At 42.9% G+C, this 20,176-nt stretch overlaps 2 protein-coding genes across 3 annotated transcripts in view; one reads left to right on the top strand and one right to left on the bottom strand.

Moving 5' to 3' along the window:
- Positions 1 to 1,747, bottom strand: part of LOC146185711 (nephronectin-like) — a 31,885-nt gene extending 30,138 nt beyond the window's left edge. The window contains exon 1 of one of the 2 annotated variants that reach the window (XM_084606637.1): positions 1,615 to 1,747. In XM_084606637.1, coding sequence (XP_084462763.1) covers positions 1,615 to 1,624 — 10 coding nt within the window. In that variant the 5' untranslated portion in view covers positions 1,625 to 1,747. The remainder of the gene's footprint in view (positions 1 to 1,614) is intronic. The other variant, XM_084606636.1, reaches the window with a different exon arrangement.
- Positions 1,133 to 20,176, top strand: part of MetRS (methionyl-tRNA synthetase 1) — a 19,558-nt gene continuing 514 nt past the window's right edge. Inside the window, exons 1-20 of the mRNA XM_084606634.1 lie at positions 1,133 to 1,321; positions 1,874 to 1,964; positions 2,034 to 2,115; positions 2,210 to 2,347; positions 2,653 to 2,725; positions 2,823 to 2,938; positions 4,543 to 4,644; positions 4,721 to 4,827; positions 5,914 to 6,030; positions 6,130 to 6,333; positions 6,539 to 6,628; positions 8,903 to 9,089; positions 9,793 to 9,963; positions 10,835 to 11,048; positions 11,586 to 11,719; positions 13,609 to 13,820; positions 16,253 to 16,357; positions 16,857 to 17,034; positions 17,140 to 17,226; positions 17,501 to 17,605. Of these exons, the coding sequence (XP_084462760.1) occupies positions 1,219 to 1,321; positions 1,874 to 1,964; positions 2,034 to 2,115; positions 2,210 to 2,347; positions 2,653 to 2,725; positions 2,823 to 2,938; positions 4,543 to 4,644; positions 4,721 to 4,827; positions 5,914 to 6,030; positions 6,130 to 6,333; positions 6,539 to 6,628; positions 8,903 to 9,089; positions 9,793 to 9,963; positions 10,835 to 11,048; positions 11,586 to 11,719; positions 13,609 to 13,820; positions 16,253 to 16,357; positions 16,857 to 17,034; positions 17,140 to 17,226; positions 17,501 to 17,605 (2,616 nt within the window). The 5' untranslated portion in view covers positions 1,133 to 1,218. The remainder of the gene's footprint in view (positions 1,322 to 1,873; positions 1,965 to 2,033; positions 2,116 to 2,209; positions 2,348 to 2,652; positions 2,726 to 2,822; positions 2,939 to 4,542; positions 4,645 to 4,720; positions 4,828 to 5,913; positions 6,031 to 6,129; positions 6,334 to 6,538; positions 6,629 to 8,902; positions 9,090 to 9,792; positions 9,964 to 10,834; positions 11,049 to 11,585; positions 11,720 to 13,608; positions 13,821 to 16,252; positions 16,358 to 16,856; positions 17,035 to 17,139; positions 17,227 to 17,500; positions 17,606 to 20,176) is intronic.

The raw sequence follows: 20,176 nt of genomic DNA, 5'->3' as shown, positions 1-20,176 counted from the left end.
AACATCAGCGCCGTTTTTACCGAAGAGAAAGACCAGAAAATCGAAACTTTGTATTTCTGTCTGTCTGGCCGTTCACGGCTACCATCCGTTCACGGCGAGGGCGCTGGGTAGAAAGGCGGATCGGCGTCCGGAGAGAACTCGAACGCTATCGTTATGGTGGCTAGCTATCGTGCGGGATCTAGGCACTATAGTGCGGGTTATTCGCAACTTTCGAAAAATAGCGTGTATAGTGCATACTGCTCCTTTCCTTTTCATGAACTTATAATAATAATAATAATAATAATAATAATAATAATAATAATAATAATAATAATAATAATAATAATAATAATAATAATAAATTTGTCGTAGCCTGGGCCCGGCCCGATCGAGCCTGAGGCAAAGAACTTTCGAGCGGCCCGAGGCCGAGGGTCAAGGCGGATACGGGCTTTCGGGCCGGCCCGAGCCCATGCACACGGACGGCCGCTCGATGGGAGCCATCGAGTGGCCGTACGTGCCTCTTCACCAGAGTGCACGCTCTAGTACAGGGTGCCGTGTGCTACGAAAACTCTTCAAAAGACGCAAGGCCTGCCGGTGGAGCTAGCTAGGCACTATAGTGGAGCCAAAGGGTGGAGCACAAGCGCGCCGCCGACGCCACTCGAGTCCGATTCCTCCTTGCCGGCAATGACAGGAGTTGCCTGCGTCACGCTGACGCCCCTGCCGATGTTTCGTCATCCACGACCGCGTCTACCAACGTTACTAGATCTAGTAACGTTGGCGTCTACGTCACAGAAGGCGTGGCAGGAGGAAATGCCGCCACCTGACGTCGCTACTCTATGAACCTTCACACCGTCAGTTGCGGAACTCCAAAAAAAAAATCAAACGTAAAAAAAAAAAACTAAACTAAGGACTAACAAGTTGTAGCGCCACCTATGAACTAAAATACAAATTGTTAAATGCGTTTCACAAAATTTATGTCTGAAAACAACAGTTTATTTAGCGAATGCAGATGACGCGACAATAGAGTATAAAAATTTTGGTTGAATTGATATGCTACATTTGGGCGCACAGAGTGATGGAGAGTTTTACGACTAACATCTCCGTAACCTTTTGTAACCTTGCAACAGCTACAACTCCATAAGTGGGGATCAGAGGGCGCTACGTGTAATTTCAGTCATTGTTCTTGGCTGTCGTTCGCTGTGTGCGTGGAGGTAGTGGAGGTAGATCCTCCTTAGCACAATGAAGTTATACGATTGTGGAAGCAACTTTTACGGCATAAAAACAGCGATATTCGTCGAGATTACCGGTGAAGACGTGCCGACTGTGACTGTCAGTTCCAAAGGTAAAATTGCCGTTACGTATCGCTTGTCTATATCGCCCGCCAAAGCACGGTGACCTGGATATTCGTAACACCTTGTTCGGCGCTTACACATCATTTCCAGAATAGATCATGCTCTAATCTTTCCAGATGTCTACGCGAAATGGGTTTTACAGTAAAGTGACAGGAGTTACGTTTTGAGAGCGCATGATGCAATTCGTCTCTGTCCATTCATTCGTGTTTCCTTGACACGTGCACTAACCCATGGATTAACTCTGCAGATGTTGTTTGTTGCTGCTTGCTTTAAATGTACTCACGTGAGTTCATTAATGAGTTCGACCGTACTGTATGCCCAGAGTTGCGTGGACGCTTGAAATCCTGAACGCGGAAAAATGGTCACTTCACTGTTCCCCTAAACTGATATGCGTAGAATTCCCCGGCGCTTGTCACGCGACGCAAATCGCCTAGAAGAGAACGATGCGCAGCACGTAATGCACGCGCTATTTGCTGTTGCGAGGATAACAACAACAACAACACTATTTTGGTTATGATCTGAAATAATCGTCTTGTTTTCAGACAAGGTTGTGCCGTACCTGAGCCGTCCGAAGCTCCCTGTGCTCAAGCTTGAAGATGGTACGACTATATTTAACGCTAATGCAATATGCAGGTAAACGATTTTTAAACGTCAGTATCGGTGAGAGTTGTTCAGTCATACTTTATTTGTGTGTGCCTGCAGGTTTCTGTGGGAAAAATCGGGAAAAAATGCAGTCCTGATTGAAGATGAAGAATGGTGTGAGTGGGAAGCTGTCAAACTGCAGGTAACTGCAAGCATGGCATTCAAATAGAGGCACCTTAAAGCCTATCAAACTGCATTCCTAACGTTTCCTAACATTGTTTTCTGTGTTTTTGCAGCCTACGATAGCAGCCGCTCTTTTAGAGCACATACAACATGGAAAAGTTGACAACGGTTTAAAAACTGTACTGAAGGTACATTTCAAACATCTTGATGGCTTCATATCTCAACATTCCACATTAGCTAAGAAACCACAGGTAAATATTGTTATGCAGAAATATTGCGTGCTGAAAATAACGGCTTGAGGGGCTGTTGTGTTGTGTGTTGTCTCTTCTCTTGTGATTGTGTTTGTTGCGCCACATTTCTGAATACTATTGCGTGCTGTCTTGTGCAGTGGTAACTTTTCAATACAACGTCTAGGTGGCTTTGTTTTTTGATACATTTCTGAGCAGCCAGCTTCTTACGTTAAAATATGGAGTGCCATGTCACAATGCTATCTGTATTGTTCAGTGCTGATGGGGTACTGTTCTGAGCAAAATCTTTGCTGTTTCATTTCATGCAGGGTTTCGGCTTTGCTGATGTCATATTGTGGTCGTCCATTTTGCCCCTTAAAACTGTGGATAGCCTATTTTCAGGTAATTCTCGTGTATTCAAAGCAGAATGTTTTAATAATTTTTTTTGCATTACAGCTGTCTTGTTTATGGTGCGTTTAATGTGTCTATTTTTATGCAGAACTGATCGGTGCTTGCAAGTCATTAGGTAGATGGCTTGATCAAATTGAAGCCGGTGCAAACCTTCAAGAAACACTTCGGCTAGTTCTCCCTAAGGAAGGCTGCAGTGGTTTCAAGGTAAGTTGAACACTAGACTTTTTGTTACTTGTTACTTTTTGAGCTTAGCTTCTCACTAAATCCCAGCGTATGTTAAAGCTCTTGAAAAGTAATTTTTTTTGCAGATGAAAAACATTCCATGTAATTTGTATCTGATATGGTGGTGAAAAACCTGAAAGGTTTTTGTTTTCTGTCTTGATTCTTTTTTTCTTTGTCAGGTGGAATGCTTAAGTAAAATAATGGCTGTGGCATCATTTAACGTCTAGCCTATGCTTCGTGAGCCACTTAGAAAAACATCATAATTGCCCCCAAAATATGCTTGATGTTTAGTGCATTAAATAAATGTCGCATAATGCTTTAGAGGTTTGTTGCAGTAGAAATGGGTTTGTGGCTGTACGAAAGTGCCAAAATGATTTTGGTGTTATTTTATTGTCCATGAGCAAGGATGGGGATGTTTGGTATTTTATTTCTCATGTGGAGAGAGAACACTGTGTTTGTTTTAAAGAGGAATTTTTGTTAGAGGAGTTCAAGTGGTACCTACAAACAACGCTCTCATAATACCATTCTTTTCTCTGGTATTGGGGATGGTGCCTGCCTATGATGATTGCACCGATAAGATTTCCTTTATTTCTGACATCTTGACCCTTAAACTGCCAACCCTGAGCAGTACTTGTCATAAGCCTATATCAGTATCACCAAGGACGAGTCACACTCGCCCGGTCTGCTGTCACAGTGCTCACGCTGCCAAAGACAAGTCGCAGTTGGCAGTTGGTTAGGTCAAGAGTTTGAACAATACAGGGCAGTAGTTGTCCACAAAAAGACTCGTTTTGCACCTTTAGTGCTTGTTTTAAGTCTGTCAACAGTCATTTCATAATGGTATCACACATGCCTAACATTATGCCTATGGCAGTGAGGCCTCGAGAAGAAGAGCGGCTTAAATAGAGCAGCTGCAGCATTGGTGACATTCTAAAAATTGTTTTATGACAACGACTCTGACTTCATTTGCAACACGCATGCAATGAGAAAAAGCTGACGGTTTAGAGTGACAAGGAGCACTGAAGGAAAGTCACTCCAAGATTTGCATTTTCATTCTTAATTTTTGCTTTAATTCTAAACAGAAAGGAATAGAGTAATATATTTCAGACTCAGAATTAAGCTGAAAAAAAATTATGATGATGTAAAAAAAAATTGTCGATCCTAGTATATTTTTGGAAGTTAATTTGGCTAGTTGGTTGCTGGTTCCTCACATTGTCCCTAACACACACACACAGGCAGACAAAGAAGAGACAATAGGTTTCTCCTCTGTGTGCATTCGTGCACATGTGCTTGGGTAATGTTAAGTTTCGCTGCCAATGCTGATATCCTAGTGCAGCTGTAACAATGCTGATTCTATGGTGAAATTGCTTTATTGAACAGTTGTGGATCCCATCACTGTGTCACACTAGGTTATTTTTAGACTGTTGTGGGGCATATAATGTACTAGCAGAGCTGCAGCGATACTCATTGTACGACATTGTTATTTTATTGAGCAGCTGTAGATACTTTGATTTTGTTTATGTTTGCAACCGTACCATTTGTTTTTTCTGCGTCTTTGCCGAGAGTTTACTTTTTTTTTTCGTCCTTAGGAATCTCTGTCGGCCTTTTTCTCAGGATGTGTGCCAACTGTGCCACCTAGAACACCTGATGCAGTCTCCCAGAGGTCGAGTGTCAGTTGGTCAACATCAGGGGTCAGTATTGAAATGACAGTGCGTAAATCTTTCTTGCTTCTTGGTGCTGAATGGTTTTTTGGTGCATATTTTGCAGGAAGAAAAGGAGCAAGCACTAAGCACTGAAGAAATAGACAAGGCCTTTTGTGCGTGGACTGATACAAAAAACCAGGCTAAAGAGCTGCCAAGTCGGACTGTGCCAGTGTATGCTGAGTATTTATGGCTTGCAGTTTTCGCATGGACGTGCATATCTTTGTATTGCTCGCTGTGGTGTCCGATGTCGATCCTTTTTCGTTCTGTATTTATTGCTAAAAACAAAAAAAAAAACAAAAAAACTTGATGTCCTTTCTTTATGTATGTAAACAGCTGTGTGTCAACAGAAAAGTGAATATCCTTTGGCATTCTTGCCCATAACTAATTCTTATATTTCTGCTTTTTTCACTGCTGCTTAATTGGTTATGTTTCTCCTTACCAGCACAACACTGGAAGTATGTTTGTGTGCATAAAGTTTTGTATATGTAGTTGAATGATTGCATTATATTGAATGTTGAATTTGTTTTCAGATTAAAAGCATATTAATCTGATGTAGAGGCTTAGTATAAATGGAAAAGGCTTGAAACTTGGGATAAGTACATCATGATGATCTCTGCGAAGAAAAGTGATAGTAAGAGTTCATTAAAAGACAGGGAGAGAGCAGTGTGAGTTTGGGGACCAACACTAGTTCTGCGTGAAATGAGAAATTGGTCGTGAACCAGGGAACTGATTGTTCACGCGGAACTTATTGTTCACGAGCTCCGTCGTAGTCACTATGTTGAATGCTGAGCTTAGACCACAGGTTTTATCTCGGCCATGTTCATGTGGAGGCAAAATGCAAAGTGCCCACGTGCTGTGCATTGTTGATGCATGTTACAGAACCCCAGGTGACCAGGATTTACCTGGAGCCCTCCACTATGGCATCCTTTATTTCCCATATTGCTTGTGGACATTAAACGTCATATTCAATACAATATATTACTAAACAATGGTTCTAGAAGGTTAATGCCATGGGAAGGAAACAGGTAGTGCAGGACATCAGATTGTCAGGAGAGCAGACAGAATTAGGAAGTTGCAAGGACAGGATGTCTACACCTGACTCAACCCATGGCTGGTTAAAAATTCTGGGGGGATCTTTTTCCTGTAGTTGACTTAACCAGGCTGACAATAACAGAAATAGTAATAGTTGCCATTTACTTTGCTTTCACAGATGGAAATCAGCATTTCTTGATTAATTTTTACGCTCCTCTGTTCCAGCCTTCCCAAAAAGGGTGAAAAAAACATACTCATCACAAGTGCATTACCATATGTCAACAACGTACCGCATCTTGGTAACATTGTTGGGTCAGTGCTGAGCGCAGATGTCTTTGCAAGGTAAGCATGTGAACAGATTCTGCAATGATTTCTGGTGCACCGGTATTCAAATGTGCCTGATTTAATATGAGAACATTTTTTTTTTTCTTCGTATCTCAGGTACTGCCGGCTACGAAATTGGAACACGCTGTATGTATGTGGCACTGATGAATATGGTACAGCTACGGAAACCAAGGCTTTGGAGTTGGGCATCACACCTCGAGAAATTTGCGATAGGTTTAACAAGATCCATGGGGACATTTACCAGTGGTTCAACATCTCCTTTGATCACTTTGGGAGGACCACAACAGAGCAGCAGACAAAGTAAGAGCGTTTGATTTTCTTTTTCATTTTACTCTTATGGTTTATCGCAATAGTTCTGGTGTAGGAGCTAGTGAAAGTGAGGATTAATGTTGAAAAAATTTTGCACGGAAATTAGTTGTGGGCTGCCTAAAATAATCAATTTTCTATCCTGCATGTCTTGGTTTTTGTATTAAAATGCCGCAATTACCCATTTTTGGTGTTTCAGAATCGCACAACAGATATTCCTAGAGCTTCACCAGAATGGGTATTTGTGTGAAGAAGTGGTTGAGCAACTGTACTGCAGCCATTGTGACAGGTAAGCCTTCGGAAGGTCTGTATAATATTAACATAATTGAGCCTGTAGTTTTAACTGGCCATGAGCATTTGCCATTGCACATTCTTGTCAAAAGAATATTCACATATATTGTGCATGAAGCTAATGCATGATGGCTGTACTGCCGTCACTCTCGTCAGCATGTCATGTGCGAACACGCGGCCTCAGACGAAAGTACAGGCACAAAAGCGAACCTGCCACTGCTGGTTTGCTGAACCATCGCACAGTTCTCACAGTCCTTTTGGTAAAGTACTGTAGAACCTCGGTGGGACAAATCTCATGGGATCGCGAAAAAATTCGTATCGTCAAAACGAAGGAAAACAAGTGTGCACAAGCATGGGAAAGACAGTTGCGCAGATTGTTTACGTCCTAGAATGTTTATTATGGTCGCGCGGTCACAGCTCGCCACTCGCAGCGTGCGCAGCACGTTAGGTGATCACGACCTCGGCGACGTGCGGGCCGCATGCCTCCGCGCACTTTTCGCGGCACATACAGCATGACAGAATATGGCGACGTGCCGGCCACGTGGCGCCGCACACTGCTTGCGATGCATACAGCACAGCTAGCAGTTGCGAAGTCTACGATGTGCGGCCGGTGAGCGCCCGCCGTGTGTGCGGCCGACTATTACTCACGGCCACGTGCCGCTGCAAACTTCTTGTGGCATGGAAACCGATCATGATGCCGGCGATGTGCGGTCCAGCCCGCCTCTGCCAACTCCTCACGGCTCGTACTGCACGACAGGAGATGGCAACATGCAGGCCGCACGGCGCCGCTGACCGCTCATGGAGCCAGCGATGTGCTGTCAGTGCACGCCTGCCGCGTACGCTACCGCCAGCTGCTGCCGTTGCAACGTTACTGGTTTGTGGGCCACGCGCCGCTGAAAGCTTTGCGGCTGGCGATCGCGGAGTCAACAATGTGCGTAGTGCTCAAGCTTACGGTCGCAGTTCGTGCATTTGTATCGTCCGTAGTGGCGCGGGATAGTGTTCTGAACATCCGAAATATTACACATTGTACTTAATGCACTCTGGCTAGGGAATTTTTTTAATTCATATCATCCCGAAATTCGTACCAACCGGATTCGTATCACCGAGATTTTACTGTATCTTTAAAACGTGGCGGGGCTGTCTGTAAAGTAGTACCTACTGCGTCACATTGCAAAAAAGGTCACGGGAGCACTCATGATTTTGGAGCGATTCTTCTCGACAGTGTGCACAAAGCAAGGCACTTCACGAAGCTGCGGAAAGTCGTCACCACTTAGGTTTTGTTTCAAATGCATAGACAACCATACTCCAGGTTTTCATTGGATAAAATTGCTGTGATGCAAATCATTTTTGGCAGCTTTTTAGGGCCATTCACTCATCTGATACATAGCTTCATTCTAAAGAAAGACGACAGACCTCTCCGTGAAAGCTGCGGAGGTGAACTAACAATAAACCACGTCCTACTCTCATGCACTGAACTAGAGGAGTTAAGGAAAAAAACTTTTTTTCCGTTTTTAAGGATGTGTCTGAAATTTATATCATAATTTCTATGCTGCACAATGAAAAATACTGTGCAAAAGTCAGAATATCTAGGCATATCCGAAAAATTGAGGGTCTGAATTTTTGGTTGGCAACTGTACACCTCCAAGCTGTTGTGTGGTTCTGAATTGGGCCTTCTAGCTTTTTTTTGTTTGCCTAGGGATCTACTGCTACTATGCAATACAGGCAGGCCATTCATTTCATTTCATTTCATTTATTAATACTGTCAGCCACCATAAGGGGCTGTAACAGGAGTGGAAAATACAAAACGAAAAAATGAGCAATATAGAACACAATGAAAATCAATAGTCAATCAAAAATTGTCTCTGAATGCACAGACAAACAAAACAAAAATGAATTACACAGAAATCGGAACAACAACCATCCTACACAACAGCAATAGAACCTCATCACCCTGTGGTAGTGCCATAGATGAAATTTTCTAAATGGCGTACAAATTCAGATAATGACGATGATCGAACAGCAGAATCTGGAAGAGAGTTCTAGTCCTTACAAGTTCACGGAAAATAACTAAACTTGAAGCAATTATTTTTTATAGCCGGCAATGGAATGAACCTACTATGACGATGCCTTGATGTCTCATTAGTTTTGATCTCAAAGTAGTCTGATTTATTAATTTTTAGATAATTATTGGTAATGAGGTAAAGAGTTTTTAGTCTTTCATACCTGGTTCTGCTTTCTAACAAGGGCACCTGTCATGGTTGCCTGCTTTCAGGTTCCTTGCAGACAGATTTGTGGAAGGCACCTGCCCATTTTGTGGCTATGAAGATGCACGAGGGGACCAATGCGACCTTTGTTCAAAGCTGATCAACCCTACAGAACTCAAGGAGGCACGCTGCAAGCTATGCAAAGAACACCCTGTACTTAAGACCTCAGGCCACCTTTTCATTGACCTTCCCAAGGTATGAAGATGGAGAAAATGACTGTCACTCACATTGTTGCAATAAGCAACAGTTCCTGCAGTGGAAAGCAATTTGAGCGGAGTTCCACCTTTTTTTTTTTTTTTTAATAGCCTAGTTCACAGATTCTGCTGCATTTTAATGTTTTCACCTGACTGGGTAGGAAAATGAGCAGTTCATTACAGCCTCGTACAGTGGTACTTGTGTATGTTGCGACTGTTGCACTTATTTTTACCTTGGCAGTGTGAAGTGTGGGGCTTCAGCCTTTTTTGCTCACTACACGAAAATGACTGAACAGCTAGAGTATTCTTTTTTTTTTAATGGTACTGCTATTGCAGATTTTCTGTAGGTGACGTTTATGTAACAAAACCATATTTTGTCACTGAGGCCGCTGTTGTGGTTTGTTTTTTCACTCATAGGGTTTTTCTGTTCTTGACACCCTTAATCTCTCTGGGCTAATAGCATTTTGAAGAAAACCTCGAGGTAAGAGTGTGTGGACATGAGCATTGATTTTCTTTGTTATTATAGTTGTGTGATTACAGTTTGTAATTCAGCAGTTTCAAATCTTTCATCACCATTCTCAAAATTGTTTTCAAAGCAATTAATGCCAATGTAGCAGTGCGAATGTTGTCAGCAGTCAATGACGAAGGTTTCATGCAGCAAAATGTGTTCTTGGTTTCTTTTTTTTTTCCTTTGATACGAATAGTTAGAGCCTACCTTCGTAGAGTGGTTCAAGAAAAAAACTTCAGGAGATCAGTGGACCCAGACAGCTAAGGTTATAACGAGTTCTTGGCTCAGAGATGGCTTGAAGCCACGATGCATCACCAGAGATCTCAAGTGGGGTACCCCAGTCCCATTGCAAAACTACAAGGACAAGGTAAGCACTGTTGTGGCATTTCAACATGTGTGCTTTAGCCCAGTAGCTCTCAGCCATGTATATATGTCGGAGACCTTTTGTGGACCAGTGAAAGTGGTGAGGGACACCTTGACATGGGGTTCGTGCGGCGATCTTGTGCGGACTGGTATCGCAGTCCCGGGAGCAGGTCGCGGAATTGGGATTGAGTGAAGGCTAAACTGGCCTCTGAAATTTAAGTGCGCAATTGATAAGCTAGCGCGCCATATCCTGCAGAGGGCGTGAGAAAGACACGACACATCAGTGGCGGTATGCATGCCGCTAGAAGGGAATCTACTCGACCCAACACCGCGCTCCTCGCTCGTCAGACCCAAGATTATTTGCATCGCAACCCTCTCCAGCAATGCCGCATCAGCAAGCACCCCAGACGCTTTCTTCCTCTCTTTCATGCACGAGCGTTCTCTGTTTCTGCACTCCTCTCACGCTTCTTTCGCTTTGAAAAACTAGTTGGCCTTGAACCTCCGTGCTTTTAACCTTGCAAAACTTGTCTAGCCAGACTAGAGTTGTCGCACAACCTTTTTTTCTTTTCTTGTGGGTGTGGGTTTGGCAGACCCTGGATATCTCTTCGCAGACACCCATTTGCGAAGCGCTGCTTTAAGCCATGATTTTAGTCCTCAAGTCCTGATTTTAGTCCAAGGCATCTAATGGCAAGATTTAACAGCTTCCATGTGCGCACTTGTTCGTTCTTAACCTGTTCCTTCTTAATTTTTGTCATTCATCCTCTGTGGTTGCTGCCTTCACTTGACATTGTTTTGTCCTGGGCCAGCCTGTTCCTCCTTCACATTTCTAGCAGCTCCTTCACAAGCGCAACCCCTGTGTGTCTCCCATCTGACAGGTTTTCTACGTCTGGTTTGATGCCCCAATTGGCTACCTCTCCATTACTGCAAACTATACGAAAGACTGGGAGCTTTGGTGGAAGCAGCCCGACCAAGTGAAGCTATACCAATTTATGGCCAAGGACAATGTGCCATTCCACGGCATTGTGTTTCCAATGACACAGCTTGGCACACACCAGAGCTACACATCTGTCGACCATCTCATAGCCGTTGGTGAGAGCATACTTCCTTGATTATCTGTTGGTTGCCTAATTGAATGTGTTTTCTTCTTTTGAGCATGTACAGTATTGTATTATACTCCTTTACCTTTTAATCTAAACTGTTGTTTCTCTCTGTCGCTCTCCTCTTTGATTTCTCCTACCTGTCTCCTTGCTACCACTTTATTTCCGCCGCCCCAGTTCAGGTGCTTCAGCTCATTTCGAAAGCAAATACCAAGGCAGGCAAAAAATATTTTTCCTTCCTTTATTATTTTTATTTTATTCTATAATAAAACCACTTAACTACTACTACTTTGAGATGTTTATGAGCTGTGACAGCGTACGCTTTAATAGAAAAATGAGGGGGTTTTGTCTGCCATTTTGGTTCACAAAATTTGTGCTTCTCTAATTTATAATGTTGTGGCCAGCCATCATGTTCTGCAGCATTGTGTTCTTGGCTCTTTGTTTCCTTTTCAAATGTGGATTCCTAAAATGATGGCTTAGTTGCAGTATCTGAAGTATAATTTATTATTATTATTATTATTTTTTCAAGAGTACCTCAACTATGAAGATGCAAAGTTCTCCAAAAGTAGAGGAGTTGGTGTGTTTGGGAATGATGCTCAGGACACCGGTATCCCAGCTGATGTCTGGAGGTTTTACCTGATGTACCAGCGTCCAGAAAACCAGGTACTGTACTTTGATGCATGTAAGTTCTGCATTTTCTTTTAAGCATTGGATGTGTCTAGAAGCCCCTTTCTTATGACATCATGACAGCATCTGGTCGCCTTTAGCGGGAGTAGCATACGCCTCTATAGTATGATATAGTATAGTATGCATACGCCTGCAAAGTATGCCTGTATACCATTGCAGTAACATATCGCTGATTTGAATAACTCAGACTGCTGTCTTTGCAAATGTTCATGTAAGTCCATTGTATCAGAAATTCATCTATTTGAGTACCTCAGGGCTGGCATTGATTAATTCAGACGTGCTCCTGAAGTGGAAGCATTTTGAGATATTATCTGCTTGGTTAGCAGTCGTCTAGGTATTCCTCCTTAGACCTGAGGTGTATACCCATTATCAGCTAGGCTACACCCAATGCAGGGCGAAGGCCTCTCCCATTTTTTCTCCAATTAACTCCAGTCCTGTGCTAGCTGCATCCACTTGACCTCTGCGAATTCCTTAATCTCATCCACCTACCTATCTTCTATCTTCTGCCGCCCCCTGCTACGCTCGGATACCTTCGATCTCTCACCTATCGTCCCTTTGTGCCCATTTCCTTTTTTTGTTAAGTTAAAAATTTTTTTTTGTTCACATCTTGAGGTAGTACCTCTTTAGCGTGAATGCAATTTGGCTGCTAATACAACTGATTTTGGTTTCATGCAAACACCAAAACTTTGCATGAACACTACGTCATATTCCACTGTTTCTATTACAGTAGAACCCCTTTATAGTAAAGTCATTGGGACCAGCAAAAATCTTTACTGTATCAAGTTCCTTACTATATCAGCTGTTGGTGATGACATTCTCCTGAAGGTGCTGTCTTCTAATTAAATGGCTGTTTACTGAACACGTCTGGTTGCTTAATGGAAAGAAAAAAAAAAAAAAACACTGAAATACTTTCCATCTCTCTCTTATCACCTCTTCGTGCCATTTTTTGTTATAAAATTTTTTATTTACATCTTGTGGAAGTACCTCTTAAGCATGAGGTCAATGTGGCAATGAATACAGCCAACTTTAATTTTAGGTGAAAACCAAGGCCTCGCATGAACACGACTCATTTTCCACCCTTTTCTGCTTGTAAACGGCAATAGATGATAAATGCACGTGGCAGTCAAGTGCTGCAAGATCGCACACACTGCATTCCACTTCTTGCTGCACGGTGTTGCGAATGTTCGTCCATTTCTTCCCCTACCCTATTTCTCGTTACACTTTTACTCTCCTTTACTTTCTGAACGGACCGCGCCGCCTTCTTTCCATGTTTCTACATAGCCTCGCTTACATTTTTTTTTCCCTATGCGCTGCATGCTTTTTCTCATGGCTTCATTTTCCACGTAAAGTTGGCTTCTCCTCAGAGCTGGTGAGCCTGGTGCTAAAGCCACACACACAAAAAAAAAAAAAAAAAAAACACCAAGCTTTTTTTTTTTAAGTTTGTCTCACGATCCTAAGCGTGCAATAATGTCATTTCGTGAAAAGTGTGTCGCAGGGGCCAGACGCACTTTATTATAGCCCATTTTTATCAAAAATGTCTTTACTATAAAGGGGGAAAAATGCACGAACTAGGACTTCAGTTTCGCTTTGCCATACCCGAGTTTACTATAGCGGGGTTCTACTGTTGTGACGATGACGGTACCATACATATGAAAGAGCTTAAAAATTTGTGCATAGAATCACCTTAGAATTCGAAATGTCATTGCTGAACCAATCAATACCCGCAAAGTTCTTTGTTCATTACCACATGCCTGTTGATAGTTAGAATATTTCAAGACAAAAAAAGAAATGTCTGGCTTGGTTTATTCTCCTGGCATGTCTTACCAAGTGTCATATAAATGGTATGTGGTTCTTACTTGTTGCAGGACACCAGTTTTTGTTGGAGTGACTTGCAGCTGAAGAACAACTCTGAGCTGCTCAACAACCTTGGGAACTTTGTGAACAGGGCGCTCACTTTTCTGTTCAATAATTTTGGTGGTGTGATACCAGAGATCAATATTGTCGAAGACGACAAAGTGGTCATAGCTAAGATCTCAGCGCAACTGGAGCACTACATCAGCTTCATGGACAAAGTCAGGTGCGTCGTTTACACCAGCTTTTTCTTTGCAGTTCTTTGTTGTACTGAGTGTACATGCCATTTTGGCACTGGTTTTAAAGGAACAGAAACACTGGAATTTAGGTCTCAAATGTTTTTTTTTGGCGTAATGGAAAGATTAGTGTCATTTTAGACATCAACCTTTCCATTGCACCGAAAAAAAAAATAGATTCCATAATGGAAACGGTGTAAAAAAATTTTTACCGAGAAATTTTTTTGTCAGTGCATGTGCCCGTTTTTATGTAGTCCAATGCGAGAAACCATGAGCAGCGACCACAATGACGATTGGTGGTCGACAAAAAAAACATACCGAAAACAATATAAATTCCGCTCGCCAGACAGTAATCGGACATTTTGTGCGTAGAGTAACGTCCTTTTCAGTTTCACACTCAATACTGTTACGGCACAATAATGCACACCTTGTCGACGAAAGTTCAGTCGGCACTATCACCGCTTCCTTCATGAAATTCCATTGTGGAGCCACATGGTGGCCAACGTGAAAGCATACCTCTCGCGGTGCGAAAGGAGGGGTGGTTTTTATTTATGGACGCACTGGAGAGAGCACAAAATGTAATAAGTTATGACAAGCACTCCTAGAAGAAATAAGAACAGTGTGCAGTTATGGAAATCAGCAATATTTTGCCGACATGTAGTCACGTGGGTACTACAGTGAAAGTAATAGTGTTTCTCCGCTAGATAGGGCCTCAGTTGTTTTTATGAAATTTTCAGTCGCCTTTTTTCTTTGATATTGTAGTGCTCGATCTGTACTATATGAGGCAAGATCTTTTCATCTCCATCATAATCTCATAACATATTTTGGCCAGTGTTCTGTCTCTTTAACTGTGAGTTTATTGGGTCAGGCTTTACAATGGTGGCAGCTCAACTAGTGTGGTCAGATAATGCATAGAAGTTAGTTGTGTCTGTCTCTTTGCTTTATTTGTCCCTGTTCATAAGTTGAGCTGAATTATTGGTGACGTTGCAGATGCCACCTCGCTGTACTGCTTTACAGTGTGGCAGTATTTTTACAGCTTGAATTTGGTGTTCGTTGATCAGTGTCAGGCAAAGCAGATTTCAACGCCCCAGCCACTCTTGACTGCCGGTGAACACTGAACCGACGCTAAATCCGCGCATGCTGATAGGTGGCATGAATCTTGTTGCAACTGCTGACTCTGTTTCATTGCTGCTGTGACAAAAGTGCAAGACTGAAACTATACCATGGCAGCGTAAAACAGCGATACTTAAGCACCAGCGTTGTACGAGGTGCAGTTGCATTGTGTAATTTTGAGACTTTTGTTTCCGACATGTTCTTAACTCGGAAGACATCAGTAGACGATTGCGCAGGTTTAAGATGGCCTCCGCAGAAAAACACACGCGTGTGTCTCAGCTTTGCGTGCTCTGTGCCAATTCCCTCCTCGTTGCTGCCTTTGTGACTGCTAGCTGCTCAGACTGAAAGCTATCGCAGGGCATTGTTATGGGGGGAAAAAGAATTAAGTGGGGGATGAGGTAGCCTTTGTCATAAGTTTAGAGCGGGAGGGTTTGCTTCCGAGCCACATTGTAAGGCTCATAATGCATTCCCAGTGTTCCAAGTCACCTGAAGGTAAGGTTTTTGTTTTACCCTCTCCAGTGGCAATGACTTCCACGAATGCGAAAGGAGTGCCATGAGGAGTGCACATGACTTGGAAGTAGCTCTGAACTTTTGACAAAGAATTTACATTCTTTTCACACACTGTGTTTGGCTACTATGTTTCCTGTCTGCTTTTCTTTATCTTGGCTTTAAGAAAAACACAACAGTAGGCCACACGGTGCTTGTGGGTAACATTATTGAAAGCGTACAGTTTCAGTAGGAGGCACTCTTTAGGCAGAATATGGTAGAGCAGTAATGTACTGGTTTGTTGTAGCCAATGGCTAATTATAATTTAATATGCTTCTACCTCTGAAGGTTGCTGTGGCTAATGAGCAGAGTCTGCCGAAATAGGGAAGATCATGCACTTGCAGCTACTTTTTCTTTCCCCCCACATTTTAACATTTACTACTGAGCTGCTGTGGCAACAGGACTGTATAGCAAGAAGACCTGATAAATTGCAGAGGCGTAGACATTTCTCTCAAATTTCTGGCATTAAATTATCACTGCTGCCAATGTGCCTGTATGTCGCAAGTTTTTATAGTAGTATGATACCACTTAACCAAATATAATTTGGTGAAGTTGATGATGATCAAAATTATATTCGGTTAAATATAATTTGGCTCATCATAGTTTAAGTTATGCTTTGGTTAAATTTTACTACATCGCACAGAACAGGCAGCTGTTTTTTTTTTTTTTCCTTTATTGCCTGCTTATATATTGAAATAGCAGCTGTGGCAAGTTGTTTGCATCACAAGAGATCAGTGTTCACCTTGGTTTTCTCTTCTTTTAGGCTTCGAGATTCAATCCGGTGCATATTGAATGTCAGCCGAATAGGCAACCAGTACATTCAGTTCCACAAGCCTTGGGAGCTCGTGAAGGGCTCGCCAGAGCAGAAGTAAGTGCTCCTTTTTGTCCTGTTGCATTGTCATTTTGGAAACTGTCTGTATGAAAGGAAGCCTGTACATCCCAGACTTGTTGTGACAGTTGGTGGTTTGGTGTCTACTGCACGTGAAGCCTTGGGCAGTGAGTAAAACACACAGCTCCTGTTTCACGCTGGCACGTGGACATGCAGTTTTGTGCATATCTTGTGCATAACTTTGTGCATATCTATGTCAGATGGTCTTTCATGTAGTACATAATTGGGTAGGTTGCAACTCTGCGTTAACGGATACATACGAGATAAAAGGCACATATCTGGGGATTAATCTTCAAGAAGAGTTGCAGATGGGAACCACAACAGCACCACGTTATGTGCCCTTATGTGCAGTGCTTAAGTGTCCCCCTAAATTTTGATTTTTTGTCTTTGTCCTGCTGAAATTTCTTGCATGAATTGATTGGAAACCGTGCAAGTAAACTGTGGTGAGTTGAGATGTCCCGTGTTGTGTGTATTGCAGGCAGAGATCTGCAAGCATCATGGCACTGTGCGCCAACATTGCCTGTCTGTTGGCTGGCATGCTGCACCCGTTTATGCCAGAGACTAGCGAAACCCTGAGACAGCAGCTGAATGTGCCCGTGTTCCAACTGGGATCTCACTTTGCACCATTCTTGAGGGCAGGCCACAAGATGAACAAGGTGGGGGGACAGCGAGCTTTGTTCTGCTTGTGCTGAAAGGGGTTTTGCTTTCCATAACTGGTAGCTCACCTCCTTTTCATTTTTTGTTTTTCTTTTTTCCTTTAGCCTCTTCCTCTCTTCAAAAAGATTGAGCAGGAGACGATAGACACGCTAAAGAAGCGGTTTGAGGGCAAAGCACCAACACCTGAAAAGGTAAGACTTCTCTTGGTTTGATTTTTAAATATACTTAGTCATGGATAGTACACAATTCCAAAGCTAGCACTTTTTTTTTATGTGCTACATGCCCTGTGCTTATGCTGATAGGCTAGCCGCTTTTCTTGCAAACCACTAGCAGCTTTTTTTCTTTTTTTTCTTTCCTGTTTCACTGATGGAGACTCAGTGCCTTCATCCAAAGGCTCATTAAAGGTTACTAAAAAATATTTTCAACTTGTTGGTGATACTACTCCTGCAACGCTGTTGTCTTTAGGTTGTGAACGGCCACAAGGATGCTGATATAAACTCTAAAAACACACATGCCTCTGGCGACACAACCGTGAACGCAGAGGAACTGTCCCACCAAGTTCAAGTTCAGGTAAGCCACAGATTGAAATCTGCAAAAAAAGAAAAAAAAAAAAAGTATTTAATCTACAAAAAAAGATTGTTGCAAGATGCACTAGTGAATTTACCTTGATTTGGGCAGCCCTGCCTTTGGCAGCGTGTGTTTCAATAGCTGGCAGACTGTTGAATAAAGTCGGTTGTGTATATATAAGTGCAGTTTCATTCACATAATGGATTTACTTTCGTTGCGGTGATCTGTAAGCGCACCGAGACTCAATTAAATGCTTCTTTAGCGGTACTTATGCTGGTGTCACCCGACTGTAGTTCACGCCCAAAATATTCAAGGCATCGTACATTCCCATTAAATGTTCAGCCATGAATGAAGCCTATCACACACATAGAAGGTATGAATATGCAAGCATACGAATTTCAATTGATTTTTGTATAGTATCACAATGCAACGTCTTATAGCGACCAGTGTAGAGAAAAATTGATGTTGGCTTATCAGTACATGTAATTTAAAGCAGCATTTGTCATTAAATAGCCTTTTAATACTAACTAGTTAGTGTACAATCGGTGACGAAACTTTCAGAATCTTTAGGGACTGTGAAAACATCCGAAAAATCAATTTTTGCAGAAAAAAATAACTTTACATAAACCTCTGGTTGCCGCTATGTTAGTGAAAGGATTAGCAGTTTTGTACCCATTCTGATAGTTGACTGTCTCACCACGCAGTTTTTGCGCCACGAAGTGCCACAGAGGCACTCACGATTTTGAATAATTTTTTCAGCATGCGCTCGATGATGCTGCGAAAAATGGTTGTCTCACAGTTTAATCTCAACTGTGCCATAGACAATATTCCAAGCATTATTTGCATAAAATCACTGTAATGCAAAGGGCCTTTCTAGGGCCAGTCAGTACTGGTCGCTCCTAGTCGCTCAAAAGCCGAATTAACGAGATTTTTCTGTATTTGGCAAGAAGGGACTCTGCACAGGAGAGTTGCATGATCTTTGACTATTGCAAGTTTTAGCAGTGGAGTACATCTGAGAACAGCGTGAGCTCCCAACCATATGTGACGCTAAGCAAAGCCATGAAGAGTACTATAACCCTAATCCTTATTAGGCTCCTTTGTAGCTTGGATTTGGGGTTACTTGATAATAGACATCTTTAGCAGTTCGTGTTGCGTGTTGCTGTCTGCTTTGCTGAAGTTGCGGCATCCCTCCCACTGGAAGTGCTCCTGCACTGATTAGTCCCAACTCAGTGGGCATGCGCTAAGCTGATGAACAACTAGCACCATTTGACGCTCTCAAAGCGAGCTGCCATGCATCGGGACCAATGAAGAGTGTGCCGATTGCCGGTGGGAGGGGTTCCGCAACTGCAGTAACGCAGACGGCCACACGCAACACGTTCTGCTAATGGTGTCCAATGTGTCTGGACCCTTGAAATCTGAATTTATGATGTTCCACTATACATATACAAGCCGCTGTATAATATGTATCGTATACAGAGACTTTGCCACCGTGGCGAATGCCAATGGGTCCAGAAAATCAAGCAGTCAGTCACAATGAGTTCGAAACATTAGGCGCTCAATGCATTATGTCTTTGGAGAATGTCACGGTGGCACGAAACAGTGCGAATAATCGAGCATATCCAAAAGATTGAGAGGTCCAAATTTTAAGTTGCCCACTGGCCCTTTTTGCTAGCAAACTGCATCATCCAAGTGAAAATGGGCATTTTCAGTCTAAGTTGTAATGTTCAGAAATCTACTCTGTTGATTCATCAGGTGCAAATGCAGTCGAGTTGCAAATTGCCTTTTGAAGCCCTCATTTAGTCATTCACTGGTCGGAGACCATGGATGGAAGGGTGGAGGAGTTACCCAGGAAGTGGTTAACATTCTTCTGTGTCTGCAGAGCATGGCTCTGTGTCCAGCACAGGAGCTGCCCCGAAGTCAATCTTATGGTCGTATTTTGCATTGTGTGGCTACCATGCTGATCCCGGTGCATTTGTTTGATGTCTGCTTTGTGGCTGCTTAATTCCTTCAGGAAGTTCTTGGTCTCGCCAAAGTACCGCACTTCGAGCCTTTTCTTTGTGGCGATAGTCTTTTGGGCAAGAGAGGAGGCATCCGATGGTAGAAGTCAGTGGGCACGTTCGATTTTCAGCTCCGGGCTATCCCAGACTGCTTTCCGAAGTGCAGGTCTGAAAGCGTCGCAAGTGAACCACTTTGTGCTGAAGCAGCTAACGGCCCTAAATGCTTTTACAAACGTTTCGTCTACTTTCGAGTGCAGTGAGCTGTGCCTTTGGAGATACTTCGCGAGCAGCGACGGCAAGCAAACCCTGCCGAACTGAGTTCTGTGAAATGCTTCCCATTCAGGCTTGTCACGCTCCGTTCGTGAAAGCACGATTTGCACCAATGGATAAATGTGTGCGCGGCGCCAGTGCAAAAGAACTGAGTAGTGGTGACTGATAGTTGGCATCGTCTACTAAAAGTAAACAATGCAGGGGGCTTGCAAGGTCATGTGACCATCATGCTACTTCCTGTCAGAGCAGAAGCCAAGATGTATATCAGCAAGTAGTCCGGGACTGGATATTTGAATGCACCTAGCCT

The sequence above is a fragment of the Amblyomma maculatum genome, chromosome 6, assembly GCF_055883805.1.
Source record: "Amblyomma maculatum isolate TAMU_Amacu chromosome 6, ASM5588380v1, whole genome shotgun sequence".
Lineage (NCBI taxonomy): Eukaryota > Metazoa > Arthropoda > Arachnida > Ixodida > Ixodidae > Amblyomma > Amblyomma maculatum.
The sequence above is the reverse complement of the archived record's forward strand: the minus strand, read 5'-3'. Positions and strand labels throughout refer to the sequence as shown.